The sequence below is a fragment of the Indicator indicator genome, chromosome 8 (assembly GCF_027791375.1).
Source record: "Indicator indicator isolate 239-I01 chromosome 8, UM_Iind_1.1, whole genome shotgun sequence".
Lineage (NCBI taxonomy): Eukaryota > Metazoa > Chordata > Aves > Piciformes > Indicatoridae > Indicator > Indicator indicator.
This window is the reverse complement of record NC_072017.1, coordinates 12,900,756-12,920,603: the sequence shown is the minus strand read 5'-3', so window position 1 is coordinate 12,920,603 and position 19,848 is coordinate 12,900,756. Positions and strand designations below refer to the sequence as shown.

The following is a 19,848-nucleotide window of genomic DNA, read 5'->3' as shown; positions in this document are numbered from 1 at the left end:
CTGTCCCTACTTTTTCTTCTTCCTTTAATTCTTTTGAGATAGAATTCATTCATTGCTTCTACTTATGCTGTTCCTGTCATCAGTAACTATGAGAACTGCTGGGATAAATTTTGTTTACAGGACATAATATTTTCCCTGCCAGGCCAACCATGATTATAAATGCTGAGCAATCGAACGTACATGCTGATGAGTTGGTAAGAGTGCTCACACATCTTGAGATTTCTTATGAAATAATGGCTGTTATTGTACAAATTAATAATATTTTGAAATATCCAAGCCTTCAAAGTTTCAACATGAAAAAATACACTTAAGGGATGAAAGCATTATTTCATACCTCTTAGTGTAGATCCAGATGGGAAGATCAAAGAGATGACTGGGATTGCATTCTATCCATAGATCACAGCCCTGATCAGGTCCATGGCTAGTAGTACAGTGTGTCTTCACAGTCAGGGATTCTTCCTCCCATCAGAGAGCCAGCTGTTTAAGTAGATGAGGTTGGACAGCTGAAGAAGGGGAAGGGAAGAAAAACTTAATTATTTGTCCAAATTCTGCAGGTAAGAATAGAATCCCTTTCTTCTACTTGAGAACTAACCCTTATTTTTTATGAATGTTCAAGGATTGGTAATCCAAGGCAAAGCATTTGCAATACATGTTTTATATATGTACTGTTAATCAGATTTCTGGGTTTTGTAAATGGTCACTGAGCACTGCATTCTTTTAAGTAAATGAAAGCATTTGTAAATCACTTTCCTGGCTTAGTATTTTTCTTCTTTGGCTACAAGAAGTTTACTCACTGGTGATATTGTGGTATAGTGTCTGGTTGCTTTCATACAGTTGAGGTTAATTTGATGCAATTTCTTCAGAAATCTCAGGTGGAAAATGGCATAATCAAAATTCCCCTTTAAGTTGTCTTCAACAGTGAGTCCAAAATACACTCTTGCTCTCATGAGGGCTTTCTCATGGGGTAGGTTGTGGCCATCCAACTTGGGAGTATGCTTTTTTCGTGTCACATAGGTGAATAAACATAAGGAAAGAATGTCTGTTGACAGGCATTCTGTTGGAATGCCTGTTGAAATCCAACATTGAGCAAATAGTTGTCTGAGTGAAAAATGAGTTCTGATTGCAGTCTAGCAGAAAACTCCTCTCTATAGAATGTCTTCTAAGGTTTGTAATGGTTGCATGTCTCAGTGACATGATTAGGCCTTACAGGTGCCAGACTTTTAATTTCTTTTTTCTTGGGTATATCTTTTACATCTCACTCCAGTGTAGCTTCTGCCTTTTGTTGGCAGCATCACCATTGTCAGCCACTGGCAGCATTTTACAATGTTTATTCTGCAGTTCCTTATTGCTTTCCCTGTGGCTTTTCACCCTGTCTCTGCTGTTGCGCTGTTCTTTTTTCTTTTTCCCCTGTAGAAGCAGTTACCAGCAGTTAGGAACACAGGTTTTGGACTCAGAATCACAAATAACCACTTCATCTATTTATCTGCTCCATGAACGCAATAAACAGCAAGCTAGTCTCCATTTTACAAAGACAAAAGGTGAGCCTCTTAGTCCTACTTGCTTGCTTCCTTCCTGGGACATCACCTGAACAAAAGAGGGGACTTGTGACTGCAACTTGCCTTCTGTGTTTGCAAGACAGGGTGTGTATCTGCTATTTCCTGTCACAATCTATTGCAAGTAGTGGTGGGAGTAGCAAAGTTCATTTCCAGCTGTTTACTGTGCAGAACAGCGCAATCGTCAGGATTTACGATGGTGTTTGCTGGGAGACTGCAGGAACAAAGTTCCAAAATTTCCTCCACTCTGCTGCCAAGGGTCATCAGCTGTTACTAAACTTCTGATACTCTTGAGTTTTCTTGATACGCATTTCATATGTTGGTTGTTTTTTAATGCTGATTTTTGGTTTACTAAAAGTGCCACTGCAGTAAACTTTGGTACAAAACAGACAGGAGAAACATGCCTATGGACATAAGAAGCTTTTGTGGTATATTTAGGGGGTGAAGTTTTACAAAATGCGCGTGAGCCATGCTGTCTTTTCCCTGAACATGCCTTTGGCCACAAGGTTTCTGAGCATTGGAGGTGTTGAGGAACAGACACCAAGTCCTGCAGCAGTGAGAAGAGACCCTAGATCCTCCTGAGGCAGGAAGGGAAGCAGTGTATATGGTGGGTACGACACCACTCCTACCCAAGCACTCTACAAGTTGTGACACAGGTGTGGTGGTTTTAGGCTATACCTAGAGAATTTTCCACAGATCTTGAACAGAAAGTGATAGAATGTAAAGCAATTACCATTGGATGTAAAAAGGAAAATAATTATAAGGTCTAAATAATCCCATTTGTCTGAAAACAAACATAGTTTTGTATATTAACTATTTTTGTTTTCGGTTACCTTTGCTCTGGCAGATAGTAGCTTAGCTGTTGCTGACCTTGAATGAGTTCTTCTTGTGGCTAAGTACTAACAAGTGACTCTCTGCTTTTCTCCTTTCTTCTCTTGTCCCGTGTACAGGAGGGAGGGAAGGGAGCAGGGAGGGGGAAGCTATTGGTAACCCCCTGGTTTTGTCCAGGGGGCTCCTTGTGCTGTTTATAAATTGTGAATATACAGAAATGTTGTATATTTTTTACATACTGCATTATATATTTTAGATTGTCTTTTTCCTTGTAAATATAGCTTCATTTGCTTTCAACTAAGCTGGTCTGGCAATTTTATGTTGGGGGGAATTTTCAACCCACCACACAGAGGTGTTACTGATACCTTTTAGTCTCTAACTGAGCATCTAACAGTGAGATCAATAAAGGCCTTTCGAGCCAAGATGTATCAGTGTGACTTGAAGTGCTGCTCTTGATCATGGGTCTGCGTGGGTTCTGGTTTGTTTAAACTCCTGAAGCCATCAGCCCAACTGAAGAAAGATAACTCCCTATCTGAAGTATTTGAAACCCTTCAGTCATCGTGTCAGAGAGTACTGGAGCAGTTCTGTATGGAAAAATGGTGTTCCCATTGATACTGAGAAAATCCATCCTTCCCAAAACAGCAAAAGGATGCTTTTCACTTGAGTCAGAGGAAGCAAGTGAGGCTGGGGAAGCAGCTCCCTTTGCTGTGGCTACTCTGCTGTCAGGAAGTGCTTGCAGGCAGCTGTTCCCTGCATGTGTTTTTTATATCTTTGTTTATTTTCCTGGCAGGAAGCTGCGTGTTGGGGACATGTGACAGCCCTCCCCCCGCCTTTTGTGGCTCAAGTCCCAGGACACTGGGCTGGCTGCAGCACAGCAGAGCTGGGTGCAGGCACAGCTCAGTACAAGTAGTGCAGGCCTCCCAGTAGGAATCAAGGCAGGAGCAGGAGACAAGGAGGTGGTGATGGAAGTCCTTCAGGCAACAGCAAGGGAATCCCATCTGTTGCACTTAGGGGCTGGAGTCATCACTCTGCTGTTGGCACTTGTGTCCTTGTGGTCCCTGCCCTTCTTTAAGACTTACTGCAGGCAATGGTGGGTGTTGAAAGCAATCCCAGATGTCATGCCCTGCTTTCCTTTCCTGGGACATGCTCTATTAATGGATCGCAATGGATCAGGTAAGGGCAACTCATCCTGTAGCCCAGGTATAAGGTCTCTACACTGTGTAGGGCTTTGCTGGAGGGAGGAGCCAGTGCTCTTGAGGCACTTGGGTGGCCAAGCTGTGGCTGGCTGGGATGGAGTTGTTGGGTGTGCTGTTGTCTCCAAAGCTGTGGGCAACATGGATTGGGGAACTCCATGAGAGGAGGATGGTTTAGCCTGGGGAAGAGGAGGCTGAGCGGAGTCCTCATCGCGCATTGCAACTACCCGAAGGGAGGTTAGAGTGAGGAGTGGGCCAGCCTCTTCTCCTTTGTGCAAGTGACAGGACTAGAGGGGATGGTTACAAGCTGCACCAGGGGAGGTTTAGGCTGGATGTTAGGAAATATTTCTTCACTGAAAAGGCTATTAAACATAGGACTGGTCTGCCCAGGGCAGTGGTGTCCCTGTCCCTGGAGCTGTTTAAGCGGTGTGTGGACCTCGGGCCTGGGACATGATTTAGTGTTGACCCTTCAGTGCTGGGTCAAGGGCTGGACTGTATGGTCTTTGAGGTTTCTTTCAACCAGATGTATTCTGTATGATTCTGTGGAGGGGGAAGAAGAGGAAGTGCATAAATGTAGGATTTTTATCAATCAAAGATTAGCTGGAGATTCAATCTGGCAGTGGCTTCCAGATGCTAATTCTGGATTCAGACCCGTTTCCAGTTGTTGATGAGGTGCCCCATGAGGCTGTGGAGTGCATTTTTGCAACAGAGATCTCAGTCAGGAAGTGCTGTTTTGCAGTGCGGAACCCTGTATTCCCATGGCTGTTAGCTGCAATCTAAACAAAACTTTTAGCTTGCAAAGAAAAAATACTTTAACAAGTATCTTCCCCTAAGTGGATATGTGCAAGGGACTTTAGCATGCTGAGTTGCTGGGTCATTTTCAGAATTAGCAGCACCTTAGGTTTATACATTAGAAGCAAAAGAACTTATATGACTCTTTGCAGTACATCCTTTGATGGCGCCGCCTTATTTTTGTCAGGTACTTGAGAAAGCATACATGTGCTACAAATTCTCTTTCCTTTTAGTACTCAGTTTTGCATAGGAGCACATTTCTTGAGGAGTCTGTGTGTGCAAGTGGCTCTGGATGTGCTAATGGATCAGCAGACTCTTCTAGGTGTGTTTCTGATGCCCATGTATGGCAGTCTGCTCGACAAATGTGTTTCTCATTGTACTGTCAGGTGTGCTGCCAGAAGGGAAGATGTGACTGAATCAGGGGAGCATGGTGAAGCCAAGAACGAGTACAGCATAGGCTCACACACAGGACAGTGCTGACACATGCTGAGATGTTGTCCCTCTGTTCATTAGGGTACACACTCATATCTTTCCTCTAGATCTCAGTCCATATCTACAGATGTGAGAGGTCTTTGGTGGAAGTAAGGGGAGCTTTCCGTGAAGCTGACTTTGGGGAAGCAGTAGCAGGGTCGTAGTCAGGATGAGAATATAAGCCTGAGAGAAAAATAATTTTTTCCTCTTTTTTTTTCTTCTTCTTAAATCTTTAAAAAAATGCATGAACTAGTGCTTCTCTCTCCAGAAAGCAATTTGATGGAGACTCTCATATTCTATGGGGTTGTTAGTCTCCTTTGTTATCAGGAGTCACATTGCCTCCATACTTTAGTTAAGTCCATGAGTATGTGCCATTCTTCTTCTTTGTTTATGTATAATAAACAAATAGAGTGGAGTTTGTGACCATTAAAAAACAAGTTGTTTGATAAAAAGGTTAAGATCTTATAGCAGAATGAAAAACAACTTTTCATCTGAGTGATTTTATTGATACTGGTAGACAAATTCTGGCAAATTGTGATATTTTAGTCATGATGATGCTAGGAAAAAGTATTTTTGAAACTAGCAAAATAATTTTACACATGTAGGCTGTTTGGATGAAGTATCATTGGAAGTCCACCTAAGATAAGAGAATGATGTATTTGTTTACCTATTAGGAAACCAGGGTTTTTTCCCTCTGATTTGAGGACCTTTGAATTTTTGGCTGCGGGAGCCTTGGAGTCAGTAATTTATTGATAATTTGATTTCCAAAAAGGCAAAGGTGTATTTAATCCTTGGAAATCTTGATAGCAGCCACCTCCTCTAGGATTGCAAGACAAATTGCCCTCTGTGATCAAATAGCTGGATCTGTGAGCTAGGGAAGAACAGTAGATGGTGTTTAATTTGATGCAGAGAGGTCTTTGAGAACATCTGCCATGCTTTCTGTATAGCTAAACTGTCAAGAAACGGATAAGTGGATAATAATGTGGGTTGGACTGCAGAGTCTGCCATGAAGTCTAACTGGCAGATGGACAATAGTGGTATCTCTCAAATATTCTGTGGCATAAATGATCCTGTCGGTCTTTATGCCAAATCCACAGTGGCCCCATAAGTGGTAACTTGCCCTGCAGTAGGTTTTCTGAAAGGACAAGAATGGAGTTTAATCCTGGAGCAGCCAGCTGGCAAAAGGCCCTGCTAGAATTTCAAACAGGCTGTGAGAGAGTGAGAGGATTTAAGCATGTTGAAGAAGTAGTTTGGTGGCAGACAAAGAATAACATCATAAGGAATCTGGGTAATTTCTTGAGGAATGCAGTTATCAGAAACTAGACATTTCAAGTGATATTGGTCACTGTGCAGTGCTCTGTCATTTCTGTGAACAACATCGCTTGCATGTGCAACCACCAATATAATACTTGTCAGTGAGGTCTCACATGCAAAAAGGCTGGATGTTGTACTTGGACAGTAAAGAAGCATCTGAATACAGCATTTTGTCTAGTGTCACACAAGGCAAAATGTAAGCATAGCCTTGATAAAGTTTCATTTTGCTCTAATTGCTACAAAGCACATCGCAATGTAGAAGGTGCATACTGCAGTGCTTTGAGGCTACTTAAATCAAGCTGCCTGAATAACAGCTAGGACAAGTGTCTCTAGAATAAAATGCTTCAAGAGTGCATCCATAAAGAAATGCTCTTTCTGTACATCTAATCACAAGGAGCTTGATTGTAGTAGCAAGATAATACAATAAAGACATAATGACAGGGCATATGGTGAAGAGAGTTAATTACACAATGTTGCTTTTTCAGCAAACCTCTCTTTTTTAAAATCTGCTCTTTTTCATTCCAGGTTTTTTTAAACAACTTCAATATTACAGTGAAGAGTTCAGAAGCTGGCCATTGATCAAACTTTGGGTAGGACCATTGCCTTTCATAGTTTTGTATCACCCTGACGGTGTGGAGGTGAGTGTACTTTTATCTATTCTACTGTCGTGCAAAGCACTGTCCAACCTGTTAGTTTCTATTATGTCAGTGTAATTTTTGCAAAAAAGGGCTTGGACTAATTTTACTTGAGACTGTCCTCTGACCCAGTGCTAAAGGAAGGCTGAAAGTGGAAGAGTGTAAAAAAGCCTAGTTGTGGAAAAAGTAAATACTGGAGGCGCTAGCTAACGACAGCACTAAGTCAGTATGTTTTATGCAAAGAGGAATCTCCTTAACGTTACATGTATGCAAGCTTCTGTTCCCAAGACCAAAACAGACTGCAGTTAGCAGGGAAGATGGGATCACTGAAATAGGATGAAATGCAGGTTGCAATGCTTGTGCCTGTTTGATTTCTACATTACAACTTGGTGAGTCTGTCTTGATGCCATGAAATGTAGTTTTGCTACTGACAGTGAGTGTCCAAAACTGGAAAGACAGAGTTGTTTCTTTGTTGGAGTGATTCAAGATATTGTATTTCAAGTTTGGTTAAGGCTGGAAACCATTGGGTTTTCTTTGAGCTGTGACTTCATAACACAGTTTTGTCTTTTTTTTTTTTTCTGAGAGGGGAAGATAAGAGGAGTGGGAATAGCAGTTTTTGAGTAGTATTTCACTGTTTCTCAGGATTGGGATGTTTACTGGAAGACTTGAAGGTGTGAACTCAGTGCTTCTCCTGTGTAGCAGCTTGGACTGAAATATTGTGCATTTTACCAAGGCTTGAGGCATTTTTGTGAAGAAACTGAGGTTGTGTGAAGTAATCTCAGCTGAAGAGACCTCTCTCCATTTAACAAGAGATGTTTTTCTCTCTCCTTTCATTTTTCTGACAGGCTATTCTGAACAGTTCAAAACATATTGAAAAATCATACCTGTACAAATTCCTGCATCCATGGCTGGGCACTGGACTTCTGACAAGGTATAGTAAAGTGCTGATTAAGGACAGTAATGGTAGACAGTAAGCAGATAAGATGGCCTGAGGAATGCTCCAATAGCAGGTTAACAGGAGAAGTAGCGTGATGGTTCACCCAGTAAGGTAGATGAGTGCCTGTGGAGCTTGTGATTCCCAAAAAGCTAACAAGAACTCCCAGAAAGCTGGTGTTAACCTTCTGTGGGTCCATGCTCTTTCACGGACATGTAGGAAATGGGTGCCTGTCTTCAGGGAAGGACTTTGTAGACAGACCTTGAGGCAGCAATTTGTGTAAAGTCCATGCACCCTACTTCTCTGCAATCCTCATTTCCTAGTCAGTGGTTTGTCCTGGTTTCAAGCCACGAGCTACTTAGGACCAGAGGACAGAAAAGATATTTTACTCATTTTTAGGGAGCAAAAATAAAAATGCTGCACACTGATTGGAAGTTTAAATGGAGATTCTATTTACAAATAGAAGGCATTCAGGTAGAATGAATACATTCACAAATTAGGCAGAGCCTACCAGGCCAAAACCTTCCAGAATCCTCCACCCCTACCAGCCTCAGCAGGCCAAAATTGCCCTGCCACTAGATTTATGCCTACCAGGCGTCACCAGGCCTTGTGACATCTCGAAATTCCCCTGCCAGCCAAAAGCCATCTCCTGCCCACACAAACCATGAGATAAAAGGTGTATGCTCTTCTCAAGGAGGAGAGAGGAGAGAAGAGAGCTATACCGGTTGTGCGTTCCCTTAAACAGAGGAAACATCAGGAAGTGGAATAGAATAACACATTACAATATCCCGGGATCACCTGTCTGTCCCGCTGTGGCATTCTGTCTTTTTGAAGGACTTTTTCTATGTAGTCATCTTAAAGGTACCTGAGCCTCAAATCCACCCCAGTGGCTGAAAGCAAGCACAGGTGGTGATTTACAGAGACAATGTGATGAGTTGAGGACTTGATGCTGAATAGCTGGTTTGCCCTATAGATGGCTTCTGCTAGATCCTTCTGAGTCTGTGCACTGAGCAATGATAAGGCTGTATTGCCTGAAGGCTTATTGGCATCCCCTTTTATTGAGAGTAACTACAGAAATGGTGACTTGGGCTTTGAAGAAAGCTGGAGCAAGAAATTCTTCTATATTACTCCTTCTGGGAAGAGCTGTGGACAGCTTGAAGAGTCATCTACAGCATGTCCATTAATGGAGATGTTCCAGGCTGCAGTTGGTGGTGAGGGGTTTATTTTTGACTGGGAGTTTTTAACACTTTCCTTTTCCCTGTTAATTTTGCAGCACTGGAGACAAATGGCGGACACGAAGGAAGATGATAACTCCCACATTCCACTTTTCAATCTTAACTGATTTTCTTGAGGTTATGAATGAACAAGGAAGTATTTTGGTGGAGAAACTTGAGAAGCGTGTTGACCAGGAACCATTTGATATCTTTCGAGACATCACTCTATGTGCCCTTGATATCATCTGTGGTATGTCCTCCTAAGTTGTTTTGTTGGGGCTCTGAACGATGCAGAGGCTGCTGAGTGCAGCTGTGCCTTGTTGTGCATTTCCATCTTTTCTCGTAGGGAGTCTTGTGTGTATCTGAGCAGGTAAGTTTGTGGGATGAACAAGGCAGCGGTAGCATTCTGAAGCAAGAGTGTTTTGAGGAACAGAGTTCCTGGACATGAAAATGTGAAAGGAGCTCATGACTTAGAAAGGGATGTATGTTTTTACTTGTTGAAGGGATGGTGTGGTGACATTCAGATGCTGGGAGCAGTAGTAACCTATTGTGAACAGGGATGCTGCATTTTACTTTGCACTTGGGAATGATGGTGATGATTTTCTCCTTCTAGAAACGGCGATGGGCAGGAATGTGGATGCTCAGAAGAATAAGGATTCTGAGTATGTTAGCGCCGTCTACAGGTAAATGGACATTTTCTTTGGCTGGACATTTTCTTTGGCTAGCTTGTAGTTGGACTGGAGTTGCTGCTGCTGGTGTCAGGAGTTCATCTGCTTTGAGCCAGGAAGGAGGGCATGGAGGTCACAGATGAAGGTAGAAAGCCAAGAAGGCAGGAAAAGCTCCTGCAGATTTTGATGCATTTTCTGGTCTGAGTGTATGCAATGGGAACCCTCAAAGCTGAGGCTTTGAAGAGACTTGAGCTGTCATTCAATTAATCCATTGGTACTGGGCATTAAAAAAGTGGAATGGAGCTGCAACATTTCATGTCAGCATGCCTGGCAGAACTGGGAGTGTGCTGTTTTAGACAGCATGTTAAAGATGAGACTCTCTGCTCTGCAGTTCACTGAAGTATTTCCACCATTCAAATTCTATATAATTGTCCAAAGGATTAGGAACAGCACAGTCTGTATTCCTACCACAGTAGTGTGCCATCCTCCATGAGATGTAGCTGCATCTCACCTCTAGCCTTTGATGGGGCTTATTGAGACAGATATGTTACAAAAAATGGGTGAAATTAGAAGATTGTAATTAGTTCCTTGGCCTTTCCCAAATGGTACCACAAGTGAGCTGGCCTAGCATCAGCCTAAATGTAATACTCTACAGTCTCTTTCTGTAGACAATTGTGTATAAGACCAGGACAGCAATGACAATCAGCCCTTCCAGATGTACGCCAGTAGCATTTTAGTATACGCCAGGTCTCATAATATGTATCTTTCGTACACTTCTCGTGTAGAGTCTGGCATGTACAATATCTGGATAGTTAAGTAAGACTGTAACGTATTCAGATGACTGTTTGTGGTCATGGAGCTGATGTTTTAGAGTCCAGATAAAAGTAGTTTTTTTCAGGTTGTATGTATCTTTTGGGTATGGTCATTGCTTTACTGATGTGGAGTGGAACTGAACTGTATGGCTTAGTATGCCTGTTTCAAGGTGAATCTTACTAAATGAGACTTTGCTGTTCTCAGAGATCAGTGCTTAAAGACGTAAATAACCATGGTGATGCTGGGGTAGGTTACAGAAATTCTGAGATGGTTTAAAATCAGCCTTCCTTTCAGATTAATGAGTTTAAACCCACACAGTATGTTACTTTTCATTTTATTGAGGGGATACAACTTTTTTGGTTCTTAAAGTTTGTTCTAAGTTTATTTTTGGTCAAGAAATGTTACATGGTGTAATCATTATGCCCCTAGGATGAGCGATCTAATCCATGCGCGACAGAAGGCACCTTGGCTTTGGCCTGATTTTCTCTATACAAAGTTCAAAGAAGGAAAAGACCACGAGAAGAGCCTGAAGATCCTTCACGATTTTACAGATACAGTATAGATCTTTTTTATGATATTTTTTAAACTTTTTTTTAATAGTACCTTCCAATTAATGGAGCAAAGTCCCACACTCAAAGAGCTTCCAAATTGGAATGAGGTTCACCTCTCTTGATATGTATCTATTAAGAGGACAACTATATCTCTTTGTGATGTTGAGGAATTCCCCAAAAAGAAGAAAAGAGCTGACTTTCCTGTCAGGAGCTCTGTCGTATTTAAGTAAGGCAGTATATTACTCCAAGCAGTAACAGGGCTTTCAGGTCCTTGACAACCAAAACAAGCACCAGAAAGTCGCTGAAGGCTTGTTCTGCCTCAGATACTCCCCATCTGAGTCATCTGAAACAGCTCACTGCCACTTGTAGCAGTAAATATAATTGTAGCAGTCAGGGTCACCATTTATAATTGTATCTGTAGTGTTCTTCTCATAAGCTGCGTGTTGCGGTGTTTCCAGGTGAAGACAAGACAAAAAGACTTACTGTGAAAGGCAAAAGCATTTATTGCCTGAGCAGCTAAGCAAAGTACTAAGCACAAGCAAAAGCAAAAGCTGAAGCATAAGTCTAAGCCTACTATTCCGTTACATAGTTAACTTACATACTTTTCTAATACAGAGCTACCACATCCCAACTGGCTATGCTTTCACTGACATGGGTCCAAGCAAAGCATACAGTAGGTTAATACTGACAAACAAGCTTCTCAATATATCCACTCAGCTTCTGCCTTGTCTTTCTCTTCAGTTACACAGTGTTTACATTCTTTCCAACTCTAAGATAAAACATAGCCTTCTCAAAGGTTGTTCAATGGCTTGCTATCTTCCTACAAGTAAGCTTTGAGCTCTCTGCTTGATAATGTTACTTGGCCCAGCACTCAGAAATTGAAGCCTTTATTGATTTCCCCCTGTTTGGAGCAGAACTGCCGAGATGTGCAAGCACAAGCACATCCCCACTGGCAGTGAGACAGTGTGGCACAGAAACCATTAATCATACATCACAATGACTTGGCATAAAATGTAGTGTGTCCTAACCATGTTAGACTGTGTGAGTAACACTCCTTTCCCTCACCAGATAGCCTGTGTGCTGTTCTTGACAATCATTGCTGTCCCAAATCTACTGTTAGGTTGTCTGGAACAGGAGTATTTCATTGTATCAATGCCCACAACAAAGGAAAGAATCTGTGAATTTGGCATGTAATGAGCCACACTGCTTCTGCATTTTTTTTTAAGTCGGTCATGTTTTGCTTCCTTTTACCAAGACTTGCAGCAGTTGGGCTTGAGAGAGGCTCTTGAAGAAACCTAAGGTAGCTCTTCCCCTCTTCCCACGGTGTGCTTCTCTACTGATACAAGAAGCCAAATCTTAGAAGATGTCAAAGGCACAGTAAATAATAATATCCTGTGTGGACTACCCTAAGTGATCCTGCTCTGGAAGGGGGTTGGACCTGATGATTTCTTGAGGTCCTTTCCAACCTCTGATATACTGTGATACTGTGATCATCTAGTGTAGGTGGTGACAGAATGCAATGAGATGAAAGGTGGTTCAATATGTGTTTTTTATATGTTTATATTCAGTGAAGGAAGCAATGTGTGTGTGTATACCTGTATTTTTTTTTCCTATTCAGTGCTTCCTCTGAACAGAACTACTCTACAGCCTTTCTTTCTAGTTATTTTGTTGTTGAGAACAAAAACAGTTTAATGAAGCACTGTGCTGGCAGCAGAAAGTTTCTGCCTGTCACCGGGGCTGTGTTTTGACTGAAAAAGGGAAGTTCTGAAGAAAATTTGGGAACCCTTAATGTAGTGGTTCCAGCCATGCTATGTGTAGTGCTGACGCATGATTGTGGGGAATCCTGGCTTCTCTTTAATATCCTAGGTTCCCCAGATACTGGAGCTGCGATTCTTTCCATAGTTACTGGATAGGGTAGATAATATCTTCTTGGTGATCAGTCTGTTCAAGTTGTAGTGATGTTTTTTTTGATTTACGGTCACTACTGCTGGCATTCACAACTGGCTTGTTCCAGATATTTTAGATGTATTTAAACTTCTTGATGATTGAGAAGTTGTTTTTATAATTTGGCTATATTTTTGATCACACAAAGGCTATTCAAAGTTTGTTCTATTGCTTGGGACAAGATGAGTTGGCCATATTTCACCTGCTAACACAAGAAGTCAGTTAAAGTCCATGAGCTAATGCTTATGGCTGTGCTGGCCAGCACACACAGACTTCTTATGGAGGGGAGTGGTGGTGTTTTGGTAAGCTAGGACAAACCTAGGTTATGTGATGACAGTGTAGACTGTGTGCATGTATTGTATCTAATAACATCGTTCTAATCTCAGGTTATTGCAGAAAAATCTGCAGAACGTTTAAACACCAAGGGAACAAAACATAATGCTGATGGCAACTCTGAAGAAAGTGGCACCAAAAAGAGAAAAGCTTTCCTGGACATGCTGTTGGATGCAACAGATGATGAAGGGAACAAATTGAGTCCAACGGATATTCGTGAGGAAGTGGATACTTTCATGTTTGAGGTACTCAAGGAACCTGTTGGTTTATTTGGTGTGGATTTTTTGGGTGGTGGTTGTTGTGTGGAGGGGGTGTGTGGTTTTTTTTTGGGTTTGTGTTTTTTTTTTTTTTGGTGGTGTTTTTTCCTTTTTTTTCTTCTTTTTTTTTTTTTTTCTAGAACTTGAGATTAATTATTTGCAGCAACTGACACTTCTTTCTCTTAGTTCAGGAGAATGCTTTTAGTATAAAGTTATTTTAGCCCTGGAGGCCTAAGAGGAAATTCCTGTAGCATGGAAATGTTTGATTTAGAATCGTATGCCCTAGCAAAATGTGGGGCAATAAACATGTACTAGACTCATGAAAGCAGATGAGTGCTTAGTGGCTGATGTGGGCCATGGGCTCTCAGCTCTGTTGCAAACTTCACTACTGCTAAAGAGAGGTCTAAATGGTTTCAGTGTTTAGCCATGCATTTTGTCAGCTCTCCTTTCATTTTGTTTGTTGCAATGCTGACTGTAACCTCCTGGTTCTGTCAGCAATGGTGCATTGGTACTGTCTTCACATGTCAGGTCCCGTATCCATTGAAGGATCTAAACAGACTTTAAGAAGTTCTCCACGCTACTCAATTAGGTGGACCTGAATTCTGTTTCAGAAGAGCTTAATTCAGAGTCATGTTACTGCTGCTGTAGCCTAGAGAAACTCTCTTCCCATGTCACCATTCTTGTAACACCTTCATAGCTGAATTTTGAAGATGTGCAACATCTTGAACTTCACACCAAATGTGCCTATTTAAGTATCAAAATCCTTTATTGATAACTTTTTCTTTGCCCTTTATTTCCTTGCCCTTTGTTTCCTTGCCCTTTCCCTTTCTTCTATAATACCTCATCTCCTTCTCATAAGAAATCAAGAAATATTCCCCCATAGCCACTCTACTGTGTCTCATTAGACCCTTTTTTTGGATAGTTTTATACCATTTTTCTTTGATAGTTTTTTTAAAGGTTACAGATTTTACCTTTCCTGTGGTACTCGTTGACCCTCAGGTGTTATGTTGTTGACTGGTCAGTAACCAAAAAGATAACTATACATCTGTTTCATTGTGTAGATACAGCTTCTGGATAAAGATACAGCAGAGGATATAGATGTTTGCTTAAGTTATTTCAATACTTTTTTCCTTTTGGGAAGTTTTCAGGCCCCTGACAGAATCATAGGTCATCTTGTATCCTGATAATCAGCAAGTTGAATGGAGTTCTCCATTCTTGATTAACTTTTCTTAGGTTCAGGGGACTAATAAGTCTTCTACCTGCACACCTAAGTATTTACAAAGCCTGCTTGTGTACAGGAATAGTGTTGAAGTGAATATTTTTGTAAATGTGGACCTCTAGGGCCATGATACAACAGCAGCTGCTATGAACTGGGCCTTGTATTTGCTTGGACATAATCCTGAAGTACAGAAAAAAGTTCACAGAGAACTGGACGAGGTGTTTGGTAAGTTTCCATTCCACCTTCGCTGGGGTTGTGGTGGTGGTTGCATTTGTGAGTGTGGATGTGGTACCTTATAAGCCTAGATGTAGAAGGGGAGGTAGGAACCTGCCCTGGGACCCTTTCAGAGCTTTCCATAGTTAGAAGTGATTGGCATGGGTACTAGAAGGTCTGTACGAGAGGACAGTACAGCCAACCTTATGGGGCGGGCAAGGCACACATGTTCAATGTATGTGTAGCACCTTCTGTGTGGTCTTGGTGAGTGGTGAGAGTTCCTGGAAGGACCTGGGGTGAGTTTGTTTAACTAAAAATGGGGTGTTCTGGCCTTTGTTTTTTGACAGGCAACACCGAACGTCCGATTACAATGGATGATTTGAGGAATCTTCGGTATCTTGACTGTGTTGTGAAAGAAGTCCTTCGACTCTACCCTTCAGTTCCAATCTTTGCCCGTACCTTGAGAGAGGATTGCTGTATTAGTAAGTAGTACCTTGCATTTGCTGTTTCCTATTTTGCTAGCATGTCCTCAGCGAAGGTGTTTCCCCAAATAAAAAGCAATATTGTTTCTTTTTTGTTGTTTTCTTCTATAGGAAGTCACTTTTTGCTGTTCTGACCCTTCTTCTCTCTTTTCCTTTCCTCTTTAGGTGGGTATGAGGTACCAAAAGGTGTAAATGTTATTGTCTTAACTTACGCCCTGCACAGAGAGCCTGAGATATTCCCTGACCCAGAGGAGTTCAGGCCTGAGCGATTCTTCCCTGAAAACTCTAAGGGAAGGCACCCATATGCTTATGTGCCCTTCTCAGCAGGTCCCAGGAACTGCATTGGTAGGTAGCTGAAGAGAAACCTTTGTAATGTGACAGTGCTGCTTTTGGTGTGGTAACTGGGGCAACAGCGAGTATGTGACCAATTTAGGTCTTGATCTGCCTGCTAGTTGTGTGCCCCATTCTCCTTTCCCTGTCCTTCCCAAATACTGGGTACTCTGCCCTGTAAGCCTGATGCTTGAGCTGCCACATTTTGTTTCTTCCCAATAGTTTCCTGTGCCAATGCCTACCTATCATGCTACTGTGTCCATCTTACTGCCTGTGAATCCTGGCAGCATGTTAATGGGCTCCTGTGTTAGGACAGGACTATTTCCAAATGTCTGATCCTCAGTGTAGGCAAGACAGAGCAAGAGAAGGCATATGTCCTGCACTTGTATTGCTCTGGAAGCATCCCATCTGTATACCTCATGATCTCAGCTGTGTGTCCTAAACAAGCAGTCTGTAACTGAGGTATTCTTTCCCTCTTACTAACACGTTACTCTGGCATTTTCATTGTCATCCCAGAACTTTTTAGCTCTTCAGCTCAAAGCAGAAGCATGGTTATTTATATTGTAGAATACGAAAGTGTTCAGATGTGGGACATTCAGCAGCTGTCGTGACATTTACAAGAATGGGAAATACAACTTCTGTTTGTTTATTTTCTTTTTTTCTGGTGGGGTTCTTTTGTTTGTTTTTAATTTCTTGTTGGGAATGGGTGTCTGTCCCTTCAGAACAGCAGACTAGGTCTTCCCACGTTCCAAAGAGGAATCTGATTTAGTGTCTGGCTGTATAGTTCTTGGGTATATAGGAACATGTACAAGAGATGTGAGTCATCGCTATCATTACAGAAATACCTCACTCTGCACGCATGTGTTGTGGTTTAATCCCAGCCAGCAACTAAGCACCATGTACCCACTTGCTTACTCCTTCTCCTACCAGTGGGATGAGGAAGAGAATTAAAAAAAAAAAAAAAGAAGTAAAACTCATGGGTTAAGGACAGTTTAATAACTAATAAAATTATTGAATAATAGCAATAATTATGAAATATTATAATAATAGTAGAAATATTACAAAAATAGTAATGAAAAAGAGAAATGAAATTGAAGGAGAGCACAAGTGATGCACGGTGCAATTGCTCACCACTTGCTCTCTGATGCCTGAGTAGTGATCCAGCCCTCTTGGTCAGCTCCCTCCAGTTTATATACTGAACATGATGTCCTATGGCATGGAATATCCCATGGCTAGTTTTGGTCAGCTGTCCTGGCTGTGCTCCCTCCCAGCTTCTTGTGCACCTGCTTGCTGGCAGAGCATGGGAAACAGAAAAATCCTTATCTTAGGAAAAGCACTACTTAAGCAACTGATTCTCACACTGAATCCAGAACACAGGATTGTACCAGAAGAAAGTGAACTCTATCCCAGCCAAAGTGAGGACCACAGGTACAGATATGTTTCTGAGCCTGTTACACAGAACAGAGCACAGAAAAAGTCCTGCTCCCTTTTTCAGTTTAGTTTGAGTGAACTGCTTGGATTGTGACACACTGTTGCACCTTCTCTTACTCTGCTCCACCATCCATTCCACCCTGTCTAGTCCACACAGCAAGGTTGTTATTTTTATTACTTTCAGTATTAGTAAAGTGTTGCAAGTTCCCTCTTTGCTGTTTGAATTCTGTGTGCTGTGGGAAGGAGAATGTGCTGTGGATTGTCCCAGTAAATCTGGAGTTGTCATGCAGATAAAAAAAAAATCTGGTTTCAGTAGTATCTACATGACCTTGGTTTTAGACTAGAGCCAGTTCTGCTCTTAAGGCATTCCTTGCAGAGTATGTTCCAAGGGTGTTGTCTGTGAGCATGCAAATGCAGCGACTGTTGATGCAACCTGCTGATAACATCTTTAATTTTGTTGCCTTGTGATTCATAGGTCAGCGCTTTGCACAGATGGAGGAGAAAACTCTTCTAGCCCTCATCCTGAGGCGCTTCTGGGTGGAGTCAAATCAAAAGCCAGAAGATCTTGGCTTAGCTGGAGAACTGATCCTTCGTCCAAATAATGGCATCTGGGTTAAGCTGAAGAGGAGGCCAAAAGTTGAAAAAGAATGAAAGGAACTGCAAATTTGATTTTTCCAAAACCTTCCAATCTGTTTAGGCTGAGATATGTTTTTAAATCAGATATTTTTTATAGCAGTCCAAGAATTAGTTGAAGCTCCAGTGCTTGCTGATTGCATCATTAAAGAAGGTGTTGCAATAGTCCTAAATTGCTCTCCTTTCTAATTCATATGAACTTTGTGTTCAAACATTAAATATCAGTGTCTTATCTACTACTATCTTTCAATTATGGTAGTAACAACAGTAATGTATCTCATGGGGTCACCTGCTTGTATTCCACGTTTGCATGGTAACTGATAGTCTCGAACCTTCGTATGGTTATCAGGTTTCTTTGATTCTGGAAAGTACAAGTGATCAATTCTTTCACTTAGCACATTTATTTTTCTTGTTCTGGGGATGGGTTGTAAAATGGGGTCTCAGGCTTGAGACCCTAGCAGTGCAGAGATGACTCATAGGGAGTTGTGTACATAGCTTAGCCCTGATTTGTCCATAAACCATAGACCAAACAGGGCAGTGCTGCATTATTCAGAGAACTGAAACCTGAGCTGAGGCTCCAAGTCCCTCAAAAAATAGTATGCCCTGAGTCTCAATTCCAACCACTACTCAGCTGCAGAAGAAGAATAAAGAGAAGCTAAGGGGGTTTCAGTATCAGGTTCAGCCCACTACCCTGTGTATACAGACTATGAGATCAGCAGAAGAGAAGTAACAAGAAGAGCACACAAGTGAACCCTATCTGTGGTTAAAAAAAAAAAAGATAATGAGAAACTCTATTACACTGTCAAAGAGAAACATTTCCAGATGGTATCACCCACTCACGCATAGTCTTGACCACAGTTGCATAAATCAGGGGATAAAAGCCCTAATACTTGGGTTAGGAATGAGGGTTTGCTGCTCCAGTGCTACACCTTGCCTGTATGGAGACCCTTCCCCCTTGGTCAGGACACCAGCTAAGGTCACTTTGCTGGGATTGAGAGCCCTTACCTGGACATGTGCAAATATATTAACATGCTGTAAATTCATAACCTCAGGTGATTAACTGGGACACCTATAACCTTTAGTGTGCTTTTCAGGTTGCTACAACATATTCTTGATTTTAAGTTGTAATAATGCATTCTTCAAATGTATCCATGAAAACCTGTAAGAGTGCTGTATCAGAGATGTGTACCAAGGTCACATAAATTGTTTGCTTGGGCCTTGCAGTTAAACCTTCAAGCAAAGCTGAAATAAACTGTTTGCTTGAACCTTGCAGTCTAGTTTCTTTCTTTTTTTATTTTTTTTTTTTGCATTGACCTTTATGGATTCTTCTCTTTTGTCTGTTTCCTTGTGCCTTTTAAACAACACTTAGAGGTTTAATACCTGGGATATTTCTGTGCTTTCTTAAATTTCAGAATAGAAAAAAAGAATTCCTATGTTTTCTAGGTAAGTTAGAGATTTCCCTGAACCTGCCAAATTCTTTATATTCTGGTAAACCTAGATTTTACTGTTTTCTGAGGATCTTATAAAAATAAAGGCTTTAACTGCATAGTTTACATAAATGAAAATACAGATAGATCTTGACAGTTTATTGTAATTGCTATCTTTATTTTGCCATTAAGAAAATAAAAGTCATGATGCTTCAGCATTCATTATAAAAAATGAAGTTTCATTGCTAGGTAATAACCAGAATTTAAGTTTACAGGGTTGATTGTAAAACTTGTTTTCTTTATAATGAGGTAACTTCTCAGACTACCTTCTTAAGTTAATACAAATAAGACAGAAGTTTTCCAGAGAGACTCTAAGGAATTATTTCATGCTTCTTGGTAATGCGAGCCTTGCAGGTGTGAAAGATTTGCATGCAGGATATGTTTTCTCAGGACATTGCTTTGTAGTTGAAACCTGGAGAAAAACCTCATGTGTTTTGTTAAACTATGTCCTTAAATTGAGGCCTTTCAAGACAAATGAAAAGTAATAATTTCTTTTCTTCTGTGGGCTCCATTTCATGGAAACAGTTTTTAAAATTGGCTAAACTGTAAC

At 41.3% G+C, this 19,848-nt stretch overlaps 1 protein-coding gene across 1 annotated transcript; it reads left to right on the top strand.

The window, feature by feature from the left end:
• The first annotated feature begins 3,250 nt into the window (after nt 1-3,250).
• Nucleotides 3,251-19,047, top strand: LOC128968390 (cytochrome P450 4V2). The gene is made up of 11 exons (XM_054382824.1): nt 3,251-3,557; nt 6,680-6,792; nt 7,635-7,720; nt 8,997-9,187; nt 9,551-9,620; nt 10,848-10,974; nt 13,300-13,491; nt 14,845-14,947; nt 15,283-15,417; nt 15,583-15,762; nt 17,654-19,047. Exons 1-11 carry the CDS (start codon nt 3,347-3,349, stop codon nt 17,827-17,829), a joined length of 1,584 nt encoding a protein of 527 aa, XP_054238799.1. The 5' UTR covers nt 3,251-3,346; the 3' UTR covers nt 17,830-19,047.
• The last annotated feature ends 801 nt before the right edge of the window (nt 19,048-19,848 follow it).

Bases quoted from the DNA above. Each gene is read 5' to 3' on its own strand.
- LOC128968390 (XM_054382824.1), top strand. From the start codon at position 3,347: ATGGAAGTCCTTCAGGCAACAGCAAGGGAATCCCATCTGTTGCACTTA. The intron at 14,948-15,282 runs GTAAGTTTCCAT...GTTTTTTGACAG, and splicing joins AGAACTGGACGAGGTGTTTG to GCAACACCGAACGTCCGATT. The intron at 15,763-17,653 runs GTAGGTAGCTGA...TGTGATTCATAG, and splicing joins AGGTCCCAGGAACTGCATTG to GTCAGCGCTTTGCACAGATG.